General features: G+C 29.6%; 1 protein-coding gene across 1 annotated transcript in view; it reads left to right on the forward strand.

Moving 5' to 3' along the window:
- LOC142332775 (DNA-dependent protein kinase catalytic subunit-like) overlaps positions 1–16,822 on the forward strand; it is a 366,245-nt gene that overhangs the window by 7,607 nt on the left and 341,816 nt on the right. Inside the window, exons 3-5 of the mRNA XM_075379394.1 lie at positions 4,110–4,275; positions 7,778–7,935; positions 12,092–12,251. Coding sequence (XP_075235509.1) covers positions 4,110–4,275; positions 7,778–7,935; positions 12,092–12,251 — 484 coding nt within the window. The remainder of the gene's footprint in view (positions 1–4,109; positions 4,276–7,777; positions 7,936–12,091; positions 12,252–16,822) is intronic.

Below are 16,822 nucleotides of genomic sequence, written 5' to 3' on the forward strand. Positions count from 1 at the left end.
TAACCTTTTACTAATACTTATAAGTAAATACTTTTGTAACATTTGTAGTTGTCCAAGTATTTGCCAGTAGTTTTCCCATTTTGCTTTTACTTATCCAGTATTCTCTTTACTTATCAAGTAAACACTTATATGATTCATATCCTGTACATCATCATGTTCAGACACGTTTGTCAATACATCAAACGTTTCTTTTGTTTTAATCTTTTCCCATCACAATGATCCGCGGTTGATTGGTATCTGCAAAAATATGTTGGTATCTGATTGCCTCAAAAATTACGATAATTTAATTGAAGAATTATTTTGCGCATTTCTACCGCGTTTTTTATTAGCGACATTTTTTTTTTTGCTTTTTGTTATGAAACATAGTTTGCTAACATGCTAACATATGTTAGTATAAGTGAACGTAGATTCAGAAAACTACGTTTTATAAAAATTCCCACCACTCAAAAGGCTATTCATATTGACAAAAAACCATTTTTACTGTAAACTCTTATTCATTATGAATCGTTATGTGTTACATGCTTACCGATATCATTTGTCAGAAAAGATATTTATAGACCTCAAGTAATGTGACGTATTTATGACCACAAATTCCTTCTTTTTTTTGTGTGCCGTATATCATAATTTATTATGTGTTTCAATACATTGATATGTTGCTAGTAAGATAAGCTATACATTTCTGAGAAAAAAATGGTCATATTCTTTCTAGTCTAAATAAAACATTTTACATCGTATAAACAAAATAAGCGACTTAGATGCCATATAAAATGATTTCGTAACAGCATTTTAAAACTGACGCTGTATATAGCAAGTTCAATAGCTACATGATCTGAAAAGGTTAATCAATCCAGCACTGTTTGCATGCCAGTCTTTTAGCAAACATCATCATGTCTAGTGAAGAGACTAATTTCGAAGTACAAGAACCAGTAGAACCATCTGCGTCAGAAAGTAGCAGAATTTATTTGGTAAATATTCTTCAAGACAACACCGTTGTTTTAGACTGGTCTATGAGTTCTAAAAGAATTGCTGCCAAAGAAAAAGCATGGAACACTATTCAGAAGGAATATCAGAAAAGTGCGGGGAAGTCAATTACAGTAGAAAAACTAAAAAAAAATTAAATAACATGAAAACAGATCTTAAAAAGAAAACTGACAAAAATAAAAGTGGGAATAGAGCAGTGAAATTACTAAAATGGGAATCAAACCTCCTTGAGTTACTTGAAATTCATGAAAATCCTGTATTGCATCAGATACCGGGAGCAACCAATGTAGGAATTGAAAATAGGATTCAAGAAGATACCCCGGTTCAGCCTACTAACGAAATCGCTAACAAGTTATCAGACAAAAATCATTCAAAATCAGGACAGCCTGAAAAGCGTAAAAAAAGAGACAACATTGGGACACTGATGAAACAGCCGATCTATCAACCACTGATCTTCAACGACTCGTTCTCAATGAGCAGCTGAAACTTGCAAGAATGCAGATGAAGAGAGAGGAAATAAAAATTAAAACAGAGGAGACAAAACTGGAACAAGAGAAAATAAAATTACGTCGGCTGCAATCATCTTCAACAGAACGGTGCGAAGTTAATGAAGAGAACAGAGATTTTGATCTCAGCTAATACATATTGTTGAAGTAATCCTTATTTTGTATTTCTGTAAAAAAAATGTATGTATTTAATTTTACAAAATAAAATAAAAACCTATCACTTCCAAAAAAAAATTAAAAATTCATTTATACTTGCGGGGGCCGCGTGCGTATGTGTGCTAACACATGCTCATTCATTCGCGTGAACACATGCACCCACACATACACATACACACACCAGTATAAAATAGAAACATCCAGTATAAATGATTAATTTTGTTTTTTTTCTTGTACTGATTTTTCTCTTTATTTATTTTTCTCCTGTTATTTATACTTATTACATTTTTTATCTACAAAATGAGGTAAGGAAAAGGGTAACAAATTTATAATAATAATAATAATAATAAATTTTATTAAAGTTTAATAATAAATGATAAATATAAAAAAATGGTAAAATGATAAGGAGTTTATTCCAAATCAATTTTCCAACAACAAAGCCATGATTTCATTTCTTCTTGCTTGCCCTCTGAGACGAATTCCATCCTCTTCAAGTTCTTCTGGTTCTTCATTTTAATCCTCTTCTCTTTCATAATTGATATTTTCTTCTAACTCACAATATTCGTCATTTAAATGTTTTGCAACATTGTGTAAAACAGAACAAGCCACAAATACTTTTGGAATTTTTCCCAATTTTACACGAACAAGATTTGCCAATATCGGGAACCGTTTCTTAAGTTGACCAAAAATGCATTCAATAACAACGCTTTCTTTAGAATGTTGTTTATTGAACACTTCTTCCTGCCTGTTTCCTGCTGGTTTAAAAGGTGTTATTAACCATGGGGCAATTCCGTACCCACTGTCTCCCAAAAGGCATACCGTACCATTAAATTTAGCCATGGTTTGGCAAATACTGCTCCGTTTCCAAATGCGACTGTCATGGGTGCTACCCGGCCAAGAAGCATCAACGCTAGTGATTTTTTCAGTGGAATCACATGTTACCTGAATGTTGATGCTGGGATACTTCTTACGGTTTACGTAACAGTCTCCGTAGCGTGCTGGTTTATTTATTTCTAAGTGCGTGCAATCCATAGCACCTATTACGCTCGGCATTTTAAAGCGAGAACTCCATTTTCTCTTGGCTTCATTTAACTCATGAGCATTCTGTGGAAAGTGAATCCACTCAGATGCCTTTACGTTTATTTTTTTCAGAACGTAATCGAAAGTTTTGCATACTGTAGAATGGTGAATCCCGAAGTCTTCACTGACACCGTTTTGAAATCCAGGGTCTGATAAGTACCGCAAAAATACTTCCATCTTCTGTTGTGATGATAGAGCACCTCCTCGCTTTTCATTACTTTCTTCCAAAAAGGCGTTTGTCAAAAATCCAACTGATTCTTTTGTAAAACTAATTAGTTCTTCATATCTTCTTGGACTCAATACTCGCCTTTCTTTGTAAGTTTTTGGTTGACGAATGTTGACAAAGGCAGCCAAGTATAAAAAATTAAATGAAAGTTTGATAAGGTTACTAAATAGCTACCTTGAAATTCTACCAGTAAATACTTGAATACTCTTCCGAACTTAGGATTTTATTCACTCGTTTTAAGTAAAGTCTGACCGGAATCAGTAATTGCGTGTAGTTACAAGTAAACGCTGGATAAGTAAAGGTTATTCACTTCCCTATTTTACAAGTAAAGAGAATACTTGTCAAGTATTTGGTTTACCGTTATTTATTCACAGAACTGCAAGTAAAAGTAAATACTGGTTTTTATTCATTTCACTATATGTTTGAATAGCGCTTATATAGTTTGCATATACATGCATAATTCAATACATTCAACCTAAGTAAAATCCATTCGTTATTATACAAGCTATTGTTTAATTTTCTGTGTAATAGTGAAGGTAACATTTTCTAGTAAATCTTTATTGAAAAAATACCAAATCAGGATTGTTTAGATAGATAAAAAAGTCACAAAATTGAACTGTCGACAAACTATCTCAAATGACAGAAAAAAAAAAATTGCATCCACCTTTTGTTAATGAAGAGCTTAAAATGCTATTTTGTATGTTAGTTTTATTTGAAACATGAGTTTTTTAATTATGGTTCCTTAATATTAGGTAATTAAAGTAGATTTATTCTATTACTGAAACATTAATTTTTCATAATTAGTGTATGTAAGTACCTAATTAATCCATTTATTTATTGGTTGTGTTACTTTATTTTCTATAAAATATATTAATCTCCTGCTCAAAGTTAATATGTAGTCTGTGATTGCCCTCAATCATAAATTAATTTTAATAAGAAAAACATTTTTGATTTTGGTTTGGTATTAGTCTCTATATAAACTAGATTTTATTCATTAAACATTGAGGAAAAGCAATTAAAATGGCAGGTAAAGTCATTTCCTGTTAACAGCATTGGTTTCTTCTCATGTCCCTTTAGAAGGTGCTGTATAATAGGGAGAACTTACAGTTTCATTAATATTTACACTGTCTCTTTTTAACATTGTAGATGTTTTGTTTCAGGAAGCCGCTAAGAACTGTGTTGTGAGTGTCAGTACAAAATCAGCTGTAAAAGCTGCAAGTCTTGATATCATTACAATTGTGCTTCAGAAATTTAATCATTTTGATGCTTCCAGTATACTTTTAAGTATAATTAAGTTACTCAGCTGGGGAAAAAACAATGCTGAGGGTAAAAATTTCAATATCTATATTTATTTCTCTGCTTGTTTCATTTCTTAATTGTTATTCTGTTTTCATTTCTTCTCTGTTATTACATTATGTAGCCTGGCTACTGGAAGAAGGTACCACCAAGGTAGAACTGTTATAATTTTGTAACCAGTATTTAAAAAAAAAATTCATATACCAAATCTTCATCTTTCTGTTTGTTTCATTTTATTTTATTTACAACTGACTTAAAAGGAAATTTGTTATTTAACTTTGAAGAAAAATATGAGAAAATTGTTTTTATGCCTTTTTTTAACATTAGCCCATCCTCCTAAAACTTATGAAAAAAATATTGAAAAATAAATCATTAAGTCATTTAAAACAACTAAGTGAACTACAGCTTTTTTAATGTCTCCTTGTGTAGAATATATATTTACTGTTCAGTGATAAAAGTACATCAGACTCCTGGTAATCTGGACGCTTTTTTTTAAAGCTTTTTGGTATTCCAAACAACCAGTGAAGAACTTCTATGAAAATCCTAAACAATTTTTCTGATTTTATCATCAGTATTTTTATAAACTCCTTTTTAATAAAAATAAACATTTTATTTAAAAAAATGAGGTATGCTGTTTGAAATAAGAAAAATCTTTACTTGAAAATATTACAGAGTAATGTCTACGATGAAACTTTAATAGCCTATGTAATAAAATGTGTTTAATCAATTTTATATAATGAATAATATTATTCGTCACAGTAGACGAGTGATTCTCAACTTTTTAGCTGTATGACCCCCAAAAAGTAAAAAAATTATATTATGAATATTTTACAACCGCCAACCCCTACCCAATCAAACCTAGTTAAAAATATTTTTGCTGCGTTGATAGCTATAGGTATGAACGTGCAGACATGCATGTATGAAGTGTACAAACATGAGCAATTTACAGGTTTTAACTTGATATGTACATTGTCCTTAATAAGAAAATTAATTTAGAAAAGTAATTTGGTATGCAAGCAGACCATCTTGATGCCCTGTTTCTGATGAATGTTGGTGTAATATCTTTATTTCTTTTAAATGTTCATGTGAGCATAGGTTGGTCTCATTGTGTGTGACTTTCTTTAAGGAAAAGATATATCCTCCGTATTATTTATTGGTCATTCAATTTTATTTACACTGTGAACACAGTTGCAAAATGGAATGTTTAAATAAAATAAAAAAATTAAATAATTTGTAGAAGGTAAGAAACATGAAAATGAAACGAGATGAGTTACTCTTAAAACCTGTTTTATTGCAAAGTTATTAAAATAAAAATGTATTACCTTGGATGAAAATTAATTAAGAAAATTAATTTAGAAAAGTAATTTGGTATGCAAGCAGACCATCTTGATGCCCTGTTTCTGATGAATGTTGGTGTAATATCTTTATTTCTTTTAAATGTTCATGTGAGCATAGGTTGGTCTCATTGTGTGTGACTTTCTTTAAGGAAAAGATATATCCTCCGTATTATTTATTGGTCATTCAATTTTATTTACACTGTGAACACAGTTGCAAAATGGAATGTTTAAATAAAATAAAAAAATTAAATAATTTGTAGAAGGTAAGAAACATGAAAATGAAACGAGATGAGTTACTCTTAAAACCTGTTTTATTGCAAAGTTATTAAAATAAAAATGTATTACCTTGGATGAAAGATTTTAATGCATTAAATGGATTGCTTGTTATTATGTTTACTATTGACTATTAAACTGAATAAGTACCAGCCATCTATTTGTTTATTATCTATTGTTTATATCTATATAGGGTATATTATATCTATACTTGTAGATAATGTTTATATTTATATAGTCTATTGTATCTATTGTTTATAGTTATTTGTTTATTATCTTTTTAATATATTTCTGTTTAGAGTAATTTCTAAATTTTAACAAGACTATTTCATTAGACATTTCTTTAATTAACGTGATAATTGTTTGCAAATTACATACAATTTATTCATCAATTACACAAGCAAACACAAAATTAACAAATTGTTTATATTATTTTAAAAAAACTGTTTATTTGAGGCTGATATCACAGCCATGTCTAATATGGAAACTCTTACATTTATGTGATAAGGATTATGTGTTTTGATCCAAGGTTTTAAATAGAGATTCTGTTGACCTTGTTTATCCCCTTTGAAAAATAATAATTAAATTATTTTTGTAGTATTTTCTTTTAGCTGATTTATTAATGCACTAAAACAAAACAGAAGAAATATCGTCAGATAAAGCAAACATCAGATTGTATAATACTTTCCACCTTAAACCTTCATCTAGTTTACAGAAAGTTCACTTCAATCCCTAGCATGAAAGTGCTACTCTTAAGAATTGAATTCAATAAAATAAGATGAATAAGAAAAAAAAATAGTTTAATAACCAGTGTCTGTTCATTAAACGAAAAACATTTATGCTATTTATTTTTCAATTTTAATATTGTAATTCATTACATGATAATTTTAATAGAATTATTCCAGTTGAGATCATGTTGAATTATTTAATTTTATTCAGGCAGTTCCCCATGACCATCCCCTGAATTTTTGAAATGGATTTTATAAACACTGTGTATTACTTATAATATGACTGAATAAAATAAAAAAATTGTTAACTGAGAGATAATTTGGCAAAAATGAGGAGTTATGATGAATTTTTTATTTAGGTGTTTGTTTTTAATTTTATCAAAAAATTATGTCATCAAAACTAGCCAATATTGCAAAATTTTCTTTTTCCGTAAAATTAGGAGTTAGTAAAATTATGTAAAATCTTTTGATCACTTTAACCTATTGATTTAAACAATTTTTTTTTTATTTTTATTTATAAATATGAGAGATTATCTAGATAATAATAACTTTCATCTCTTAATGCAGTTGTAGGGGTAGTATATTTATACCGCTAAAAGTTTGGGTTATGAATTTTTCCTAACCTTTATTAATGCACTAAAACAAAATAGAAGAAATATCGTCAGATAAAACAAACATAAGATTGTATAATACTATAATATGTATTCATGTTTATGTTTACTTTCTTGAAAGAGATGTCATTCGTGTCAAACAGGAGTGGTTTTCAACCCTTTTCACAATTTAAGGAATTAATTTTAAAGTATTTTAAATAGATATTTATATATTTAGATAGTTTGTAAATATTTTTTATCTGAGGGTTTTTAATTATATTTTATACTTAAAGGTAGTCTATTGTATAGGATTGTACTTGAGGAAATATTTTAATCTTTTTATTGATTTAACAAATCAATATTGAATATTTTTTTTTAGTATGTGTATTTTAATAAATAAAAAAAACATCAGGAGTAAAAGTAATTTTCAATTTTTTGTCTGATAGGAGTTAATTTTAGCTGTATGTAAATTATTTGTTTTGCAGCATTGTTTTATTCACTAGGATTTTAATTATTCTGAATGCTTGAAAAACTTTAATGTTTTGGTATAGCTTCATTTGTAAAACTTAAGATTTACTGCATTGTGTGTTACTTTGTGTTGCAGTTACACGAGCCATGTTTAAATTAGTAGGAGTGATTTGTGAAATTCATTCCACAGAAGTTTTTAATTACGATAAAGAATGTTCTGAAAGAAATGCAAATCATATACCGATAATGAACCAATTCATGGAAGATGTCTGCAATGAATTAAGAAAATCTGTGGTTTGTAGCTAATTCTGTTTTTATTATTTTATTGTAATTAAATAGAAACGGCTCTAACACTTTTCCATGTGGCTTTACATTATAAAGTTATTTTGAATCTGAAATTAACTGTAACCATTATATAACTTTAGGAATGTGATTAAATATGTATTATTGTAATCTAATGAGTAAATTTTTTTCATGATAAGCAATGAGTAAATTTTGTAAGCAATTTTTAAAAATTTGTATAAAAATAATTTGAATTTCAGAATGATATCAGGCTAACATATTTTTAAGTTTCAATAATCTAATACTAAGCCGGGGTAATAAAAAATATAACTTTAGATAATCAATATTGACCATGTAATTTTTCATTTAAAGTTATTTCATCTCACTTACCTGGAAGAAATTTACTACTGAATATCATTGAAACTACTATAAAAATTATAAAAAAGGAGTCATTAAACTGACAATGTTTAGGTAAAAATAAAGCTTTAAATAAAAAAATGTACAAGTTAAATTAAGAAGAAACTTGTCCTTTATTGGAATCAGCTAAAAAAAAAGTGATGTATTTGAAATATTGTGTTGTGATGTTTTACATTATTTAAGTATATTCTAGCGTAGATTTCATTTATTAATTATTTATTTGAAATCATATGCATTTGCCTTCCACTGCTCTGGTCTGCTTGAAACATAAGCAGACCATGATTGAAACATAAGCATGCATTTTCTGGTGCATGTTGCTTTTACTGCTCATAGCAGTGCTGGAAATTCTCAATTGGGATTGGTTTTAGCTGATCTGTCACAATTTTTTTTAATTGGTTTAAGCAGCTATGACATTCAGGTGGATTTTTAGCTTGGGAAGAAGAAAAAGGTCATTAGGAACTTATCTAGGTTAGGAGATAGTAGGGAGTAGTGAATCTCTGCAGTGTTCCTCCTGGTCAAAAATTTTGTGATTGACAGTATCTCGTGATAAGAGGCAGAGCATTTGCCGTTTCTGATAAAGTACTTTGTTCCTTATATTTCACTTTTGCCAATTTGCAATGGTTTGTAATGTTTGCTGTCTGAAGTATTTCTATCCTGAACCTTTCAAGAACTTCATGGTAGTAATTTTGATTGAGTTTGCCCTTCAGGCGCAAATTTTTTGTGAACAGTACCATGACTTTTAGCTAAACAAATGACTGATGATTTGGTGTAGGTAATCCTTGCTTTCTTTGAACATTTTAAGATTCAGGAATGCATTCTATTCGATTCATGCGTTCAGGGTAATGATCAGTAGAATTTCATTGACAGATCATGACTGTTTGTGATGATAATATGAAAGACAATGCCTCATAATAATGCCATAAATTCTCAGAAGGAAGGTCTAAATAATGAAAAAAGGAGTGAAGGCAAACTTTGATTCTTGATGACCTTCATAAATTTGAAACATTTTTATCTGATTGGATAAAGACAAGAGAATTAAAGGAACAAAAAAAAAAACAGATTGCTTGTGCATTTATGTGATTCACACGTTTGCTTCACATGCTGAGAAGGATATGAATTGCTGGATTCTATTGTGTTGGGGTTTATCACTACACTCTTTAATTGAGGTAATGATCACTGTAATGATAACACACACATGTATACTAAATCTAAAAACTTAAAACATTGACATCAGTCAAAAAAAATTATGGCTCAAGTTTTTTTGGGAAGAGAGAGGTACTTTCTTGGTTCATTTTCTGCCTCAGGCTAAACAATTACTGCTGATGCATATTCTGAGACACTAAGATTTTTTTGTTGGCTGTTTAAAACAATAGGAGAGGAATGTTTAAATATCTCTGCCTGCACCATGATATTGCTTGGCCCAATATTGATCATGTCACCTCTGCATTAGTTACAGTTAAAAACAGGATATATTGGATTATCTGCTGCATATCCTGGACCTTGTATCCGGTGATCTTTACTTATTGTTTTATTTAAGAAATATCTCACTAGGAAAAAGTTAGATGATGATGATGAGGTAAAAGAAAAAAGTAAAATCAGGTTTATCTGATTTTAACTTTATATGGAATGGAATTAAAATAAAAGTTTAGTTATTAATAATAAAATAGATATTTTTTCAATAAAAAACATTAACAAAGTATTTCTTAAAACTGTAATGTTTTCTTAATTTTCATATCACATAAAAGTAAATAAAAAAAATAAATATCACCAGTTTTGCTCAAAATCTGAATAATCAAATAAACACTAATACAGCTACACCTCTATGTAATGAAATTGAAAATCCTGTGAACAATTTGTTAAATAGAGGCTTTCATATAGATGTAAAAAGAATTCCCAGTCTAATTTTTTTTTATGAATGTTTTATCCCATTTTATGATGAATTAATTAAGTACACTTATTTTCCTTAATAGTGGCTATAGAAAAACATGTAAATATATTTTTTATGTCATGCATTACATATTAATTAATACTTTATACATACTGTATAAAAAGTATGTAGCTCAGGTAAGGACTTAACCTTGTATTTAGAATGGATGTAGGCTATACTTAAAAGCTTGTTCTATTCAGTTGTAGGTTAACACCTGTGTTTTTATTTCTAACACAATTTTTTCTTGATCACACAAAAAATGAATACACTAACTTTTTTAAATTGATTAAAAAAACACTAATCCCAATACAGTCTTTAGTTTTTGGTAGATATTGATAGGTAATGTTTACAATGTATAATTTTTAATATAGTATTAATTTATTACTTGAAAAAGTGAATAATTTTCTTGTTTGAATAAGGTACTATGTTTAGAAAAGTTTCGCATTATTTAAATACTCAAAATTGCTGACGGGTACTTCATCCTTGAGTTGTAGTCCAAGCCTATTTGCTTTAAATAACTGTAAAACCTTATTGTCTGTAGGTTTTCTCTCCTCCTCCTGGTTTCATCATAATCATCTTCTTCTTTTACCGGTTCAGAGGACTTACTAATATTATGAAATATGTCATCATTGTCCGGAAAATCAGAAACAGTAACCTGTTCATTTGCAGTGATGAAATCTTCCAGTGTAACTTTCTACTAACATTTCTAGTTTGGAGAAAATTCCAGTGACTGTACTAGTGTCATATCATCTTGTTCATTCCATTATGTCGTGGTGTTTCTGAAACCAGCTTTACAAAAGCAGTGGAGTATCGCTTCATTGCTAACATCATTGGTCCATACTTTTGATAATTCAGAAATGCACTCCCACAGGTCAACGATATTAATAGGGACAGTCTTGTTCTCTACAATGATTACAATTTTTTTTCAGGATTCTTTTTCGGTAGTGCAATTTAAGATTTTTAATTACCCCCTGATCCATTGGTTGTGTAATTGACATTAACTTTGGTGGGAAAAATACAGCTTTTATATTATTTAATAGAGAATTAATGTCTTGAGGATGTTCTGTACAACTCTCAATAAAAAGTATGATTTTTTTGTATTGTCTGGAAATTTGTCCAGCTTTTTTACCCAATCTGTAAAAATGTCAGTAGTCTTTTTGTTAAATGTCTAGTCTACCTCAAAAATAATGTGGAGTTTTACTTTTGGCGATTACCAACATTTTAAGTCTTTCAGTCCCTAGCACGTTTGCAGACACCAACTCCATAACTCTTAGTTTACTTTGTTCACCACCAAAGCATGGATCATTTTTAAAAATTAAGTTCTGTTGAGTAAACATTTGAAAAATAGATTTGTCTTATATGCATTGAAAATGCCTTTTCACGGATATTCTTATAAATTTGGTTTCAACAGTATATTGAATGTGATTTTTATGACATACTTGTATTTATGAAATCACATTTTCATCTTTTTATCTCTACTTTTGTTGCATTTTGTGTTCTGATATGCTATTTTTTGCATTTCCTCAAAGGAAGTTAAAATAAAACTATTGAGAAAAAATAGTAATATCTTTTTTAAAGAAAATCTTATTTTTAATTAAAAAAAAAAATACTGAAAAGTAGGAGGAGCAGTAAATTTAATTGTAGAAATAAATGATAGCAATGTAAAATTGATGTTTTAGTTGAAATTTTTTTTTTATATGATATGAAAATTGGAGTTTTGAACATTAATTATTAGTAGGAGCTGGATGTAGATTATGTGCGTAATTGAAAGGATACAAATATGCTTTATTTTTGATTGAAATGATGGTAAGTTCTTGGTTACAGGGTGTTGATGGCGTTATTAAAAAATCTGTTTTGGAAGGATGTTTTGATGCTCTTAATGGGATTCTTGTGCAACATGTTCCTTCAGATATGAGATTTATCTATAATCAAATAAAAACAGTGTTATTATTAAAAGATGAGAACAGAAGGGTGCATCAAAGAAGTAAGTTGAGACTATTTGTATTACAGAAAAAAAGATTATTTAATATTAAAAATGCTGAATTAGAGATTGTATATTGTTTCATGATATTAAATAACTAAGGGACTGGATTATATGCATTTGCATATTAACCACATTCTCACCGGTTATTTCATATTTTCCGTAAAAATCTAGTGATGCATATTTTCGCTATATTTACAATATTTTTTAGTAGGGTACCTAGTTAACAAATGAAATCTTACACGCCAAACCTATTAGCTGCATGGCTCTTAGAGTGCACTTAGCAGCCATGTGTTTATGGTTTCAGAAGGATAATATTATTATGAGGCCAAATAAAACACAGACTCACGCAAGACAAAGATGGACGATATTGTTTTGCGTCGTGCAAGCATACTACACCACTCCTTCCACTAGGCAATTAAATTATGCAAGTTATTGTTCACATGCCTATTGCATTAGTTTAGTTTTTTATTTATTTGAGCAAAGTTTAATGTGTACCATGCCTCCTGAAAAAAAGTGCCTCTTTGTAGATAGCTGACTATCCTGGAACATTTACATATGATGGAAATGTTTTATATTGTCGAGTTTGCGAGAAAAATATTTTGTGCAGAAAAAGATTTCAAATAAACCAGCATGTCAAGACAAGTCTTCATATCACAGGATTACCAAAGAAAGGCCCAGAAGAACAACTTATAACAGCAGCAAGTAGCAGTGATTTCACTTCCAAAGGTAAACAAAAAACTACTTTAGCATGGATTTATGTGAAACATTGCTTACAAGTAATATTCCTCTTCACAAACTTACAAATCCTATGTTCTGTGAAAATATTTTTTCTTTTTCCTGTTTAACCTCCGGTAACTACCGTTTAGATAATTCTTCAGAGGATGAATGAGGATGATGATATGTATGAGTGATGATATGAAGTGTAGTCTTGTACATTCTCAGTTCGACCATTCCTGAGATGTGTGGTTAATTGAAACCCAACCACCAAAGAACACCAGTATCCACGATCTAGTATTCAAATGCGTGTAAAAATAACTGGCTTTACTAGGACTTGAACGCTGGAGCTCTCGACTTCCAAATCAGCTGATTTGGGAAGATGCGTTCACCACTAGACCAACCTGGTGGGTTTCTGTGAAAATATTGCTTGAATCAAAATATACCAGATGAATCAACATTGCGTATTACATACCAACAATTTACCTACATTTTCTGAAAGAAATGTGCAGTAAACTCAAGGATAGCATTATTTGGATTTTAACTGATGAAACTTCAGACAGTTGTGGCCATTACATTGCAAATTTAATTGTTGGTGCATTAAAACTAGAGCCTTCTTCTTCCTATCTGGTGGCCTACAAAGACCTTGAAAAAACAAATAATTTTCTATGATCGCCAGATTTGTGAATGAGGATATTAAAAAATATTTCCTGAATTTTCTGCAGATGAAAGAGTGTTTATATTTCTGTCAAACGCTGCTTTCTGTATGATCAAGAGAGCCAAAGCCCTCCAAGTATTTCATCCCAATTTGATTCTCTGACGTGCTTTGCTCACGGGGTACATCGATTCTGTGAAGAAGTACGATCCACATTTGGGAATGTAAATAAACTGATTTCATCATCAAAGAAAGTGTTTTTTAAGGCACCTGCTCTTGATAAGGCCTATAAAGAAAAACTGCCAAATGTGCCTTTACCTCTCGAACCGGTGGTAACTCTATGGGGGAATGTGGATTGAAGTTGTACTGTTTTACAATGAACATCTCGAGGCCATCAAAGGTGTAGTAAATGACTTTTATAGTGCAGAGGCTATGGCAGTTTGTCAGTCCAAGGAAGCATTTAACAATTCTAAATAAAAAATAAATAAAAAGTAGCTGTGATTAGCATTCATTTTTCCCACATACCTGCGAGTATTAAAAAACTTGAAACTCAAGATGCGGCGTTGACTGAATCTATTCATTTAATGAATAAAATCGCCAAATGAACTCCACATTGCCAGAGGTATTTTCGTGTAAACTTTAAAGAAAACATTTTGAACAATAACCCAGGCTCTGAACCTTTGTGTCAAATTGATAGTTTTTATTAATGAGACGGGTGAACTTTTGCCAGAAACAATAAGTGCTAATACTGCCCAGAAAGCACCCAAATTCAAATACTGCCCAGTTACCTTAGTGGATGTGGAACGATCCTTTTCCACTTTTAAAAATATTTTGAGTGATCAAATACACTTTACTACCGAACATTTGGAACAGTACCTGATTGTTTACGTTCACAAAAGTAACAAAATGTTAAATAATTGTTAATTATTGTATTTATCGATACGTTATTCAACTAACTAATTGTATGCTGATTTTGAAATAAAAAAATTAAAAATTTCTATTTTGCTATTATTTAAAGTTGCATATTTTGACACTTTTCATGCATATTTTTAGCATTCTTCATGCATATTTGCTTGCATATTTCAAGTGTTAATGTTGCATATAATCCGATCCCTATAAATAACAGTAAAACAGTTTTTTTTTGTTTGTATTGATAATTTTTTTAAATATTATCACAAATGATTCTTAGTTTTATTCTGTTTTGTGGAATGAGATTTTATGGAAGGTATTAGCCTGCTCAGTCACTGTATTTATTAATCAATAATTTGGTTTTTTTCTTCTTCAGATTGCCTTCAGTGCTTGCTTTTTTCTCCTGTCAGAGTTTTTTTGTAAGCATCTTCCATTTATTAGTCTTATAGTTTTTGTAACCTTTTTCCAGCTTTTCTTGAAAGGCACCTCTCTTTTGCAGTGCCTTTCAACAATTTTATTGTGATCAATAAATGTTGCTTCAGCTTTTATTGCTTCTAAGAGTATGTTAGTTTATTTATTGATCATTGCTGTTTAATGTAGGTAAATGCTACATTAAAAAAGATGATATTTTTCTAGAATAATTTCTAATATGATGTAAGCAACATAAAATTTTATTTTTTCCAAAGCCTTGTTTAGTATTACTGCCATATTTCTGTTTTCCAACCTGTTAGTATAATATTGTAAATGAATCTAAAATGTATGATGAATAATAATGCTAGTGAATGTATTAAATTAATGTCACTGTAATGTTTCTGCAAAAAATAAATCATTATTTGGTCATCTCTGTATATTGCCATGAACTGATAGTGTTACATTTCTTTTACTGAATTAATGTTCAGTGACGACAATAAATATATATTTGAATTTTTTCCTGTTAATACTCTAAATTTTTTCCCCTGTTAATTACTGTAAAATTTAGCTCAGATTCAAGAAAAGTTTTTGTAACTTTAACTGTAAATTTGTTTATATGTAAAAACAACTTATGATTTAAAAACTTTTATTTTTTTGAAACATGATATTTTGTGGATATTGAAATTCAAACTTGTTTTTCTAAATTAATATTGCTCATTCATTATTCTTTTTGAACAATCTCAAGTATATCTAAACCATTTTCTTATGAAGATTACTACATTATATAGTTTTATATTTTTATTTCTGTATGCTCTACTATATTTGGAAGTAAGCTGAAATAATTGAACAGGTTTTGCATAAAATACATACTTTTCTATTTCCTTGTCTGTCTTTTTTCAACAGAATTTTTCATACCTCAGGATCAGATGAATTATAGTAATAAATCCAACAAAAATATTTAAATTGATTTATGGAAAAGTTGAAAACTTAAACTGTTTGTTTTATGAGCTTCATTTTATTACCAGAAATTTTAAACATTTTATTGTTAGTACAATAACACCCAATTTTTCAGGTGCAATATATAAATGAGTTATGGCGGGAATCATTACAGTGAAAGTGTTCACATTACAGAAGGGAAAAATAATTTGTTCTAAAGAAGTAATATGGTGCCTCCTCTAGTAATAGTTCATAAACTTCCTCTAAGAAACAAATAATACTTTTTTAGGTCTAATCAGAACAATCCGATTTCAATTTCACTTTTTACAATACATAGTTGTGGTTTTAACAGACTGAAACAACATTGTATTTGTGAAAATTATGTCAAATTATCCAGTTTACAGACAGAGTTAATGGTAATAGTTGTGAAGTAGCATCACTGCCAGGAGTCACTTCCAGAAATACAACAGCCAAATTATAAATCGTTGTTTTCTTATTAGAAGCAACTTGAAGAAAGACATTAAGAAACAGCTTGAAGAAACAAGAATTCGTAAATCATATACTGGCGATCCTGAAAGAGAGAGAGGTTTCAATATCAGATATAGGAGAGAATATCTTCATGTCTGAACAAGGACAGTTGAGTGAATAACTCATACTCATTTGATGTGAAGAACATTCCATAAACTACTATTACTTTATTGTTACCTGCTTAAATTGGTGAATATGCAGGATCTTCCACTAGCTGAATTTCCAATATGAGTTGTGTTTTAACATTAATTTTTCAAGCCAACTGCAAATCACTGAGTCCTCATATCATTGATCTTAATTGATGAGACAAATCTTTCAACAGAAATTGTCCAGTAGACAGATGAGAATCATTATGTCATGCTTCAAATTAGGGGCTAATATCAGTTCAAAGTTAACGTTCGAATTGTTATTTGCAGAT

Source organism: Lycorma delicatula, chromosome 1 (assembly GCF_047948215.1).
Source record: "Lycorma delicatula isolate Av1 chromosome 1, ASM4794821v1, whole genome shotgun sequence".
NCBI classification, from domain to species: domain Eukaryota; kingdom Metazoa; phylum Arthropoda; class Insecta; order Hemiptera; family Fulgoridae; genus Lycorma; species Lycorma delicatula.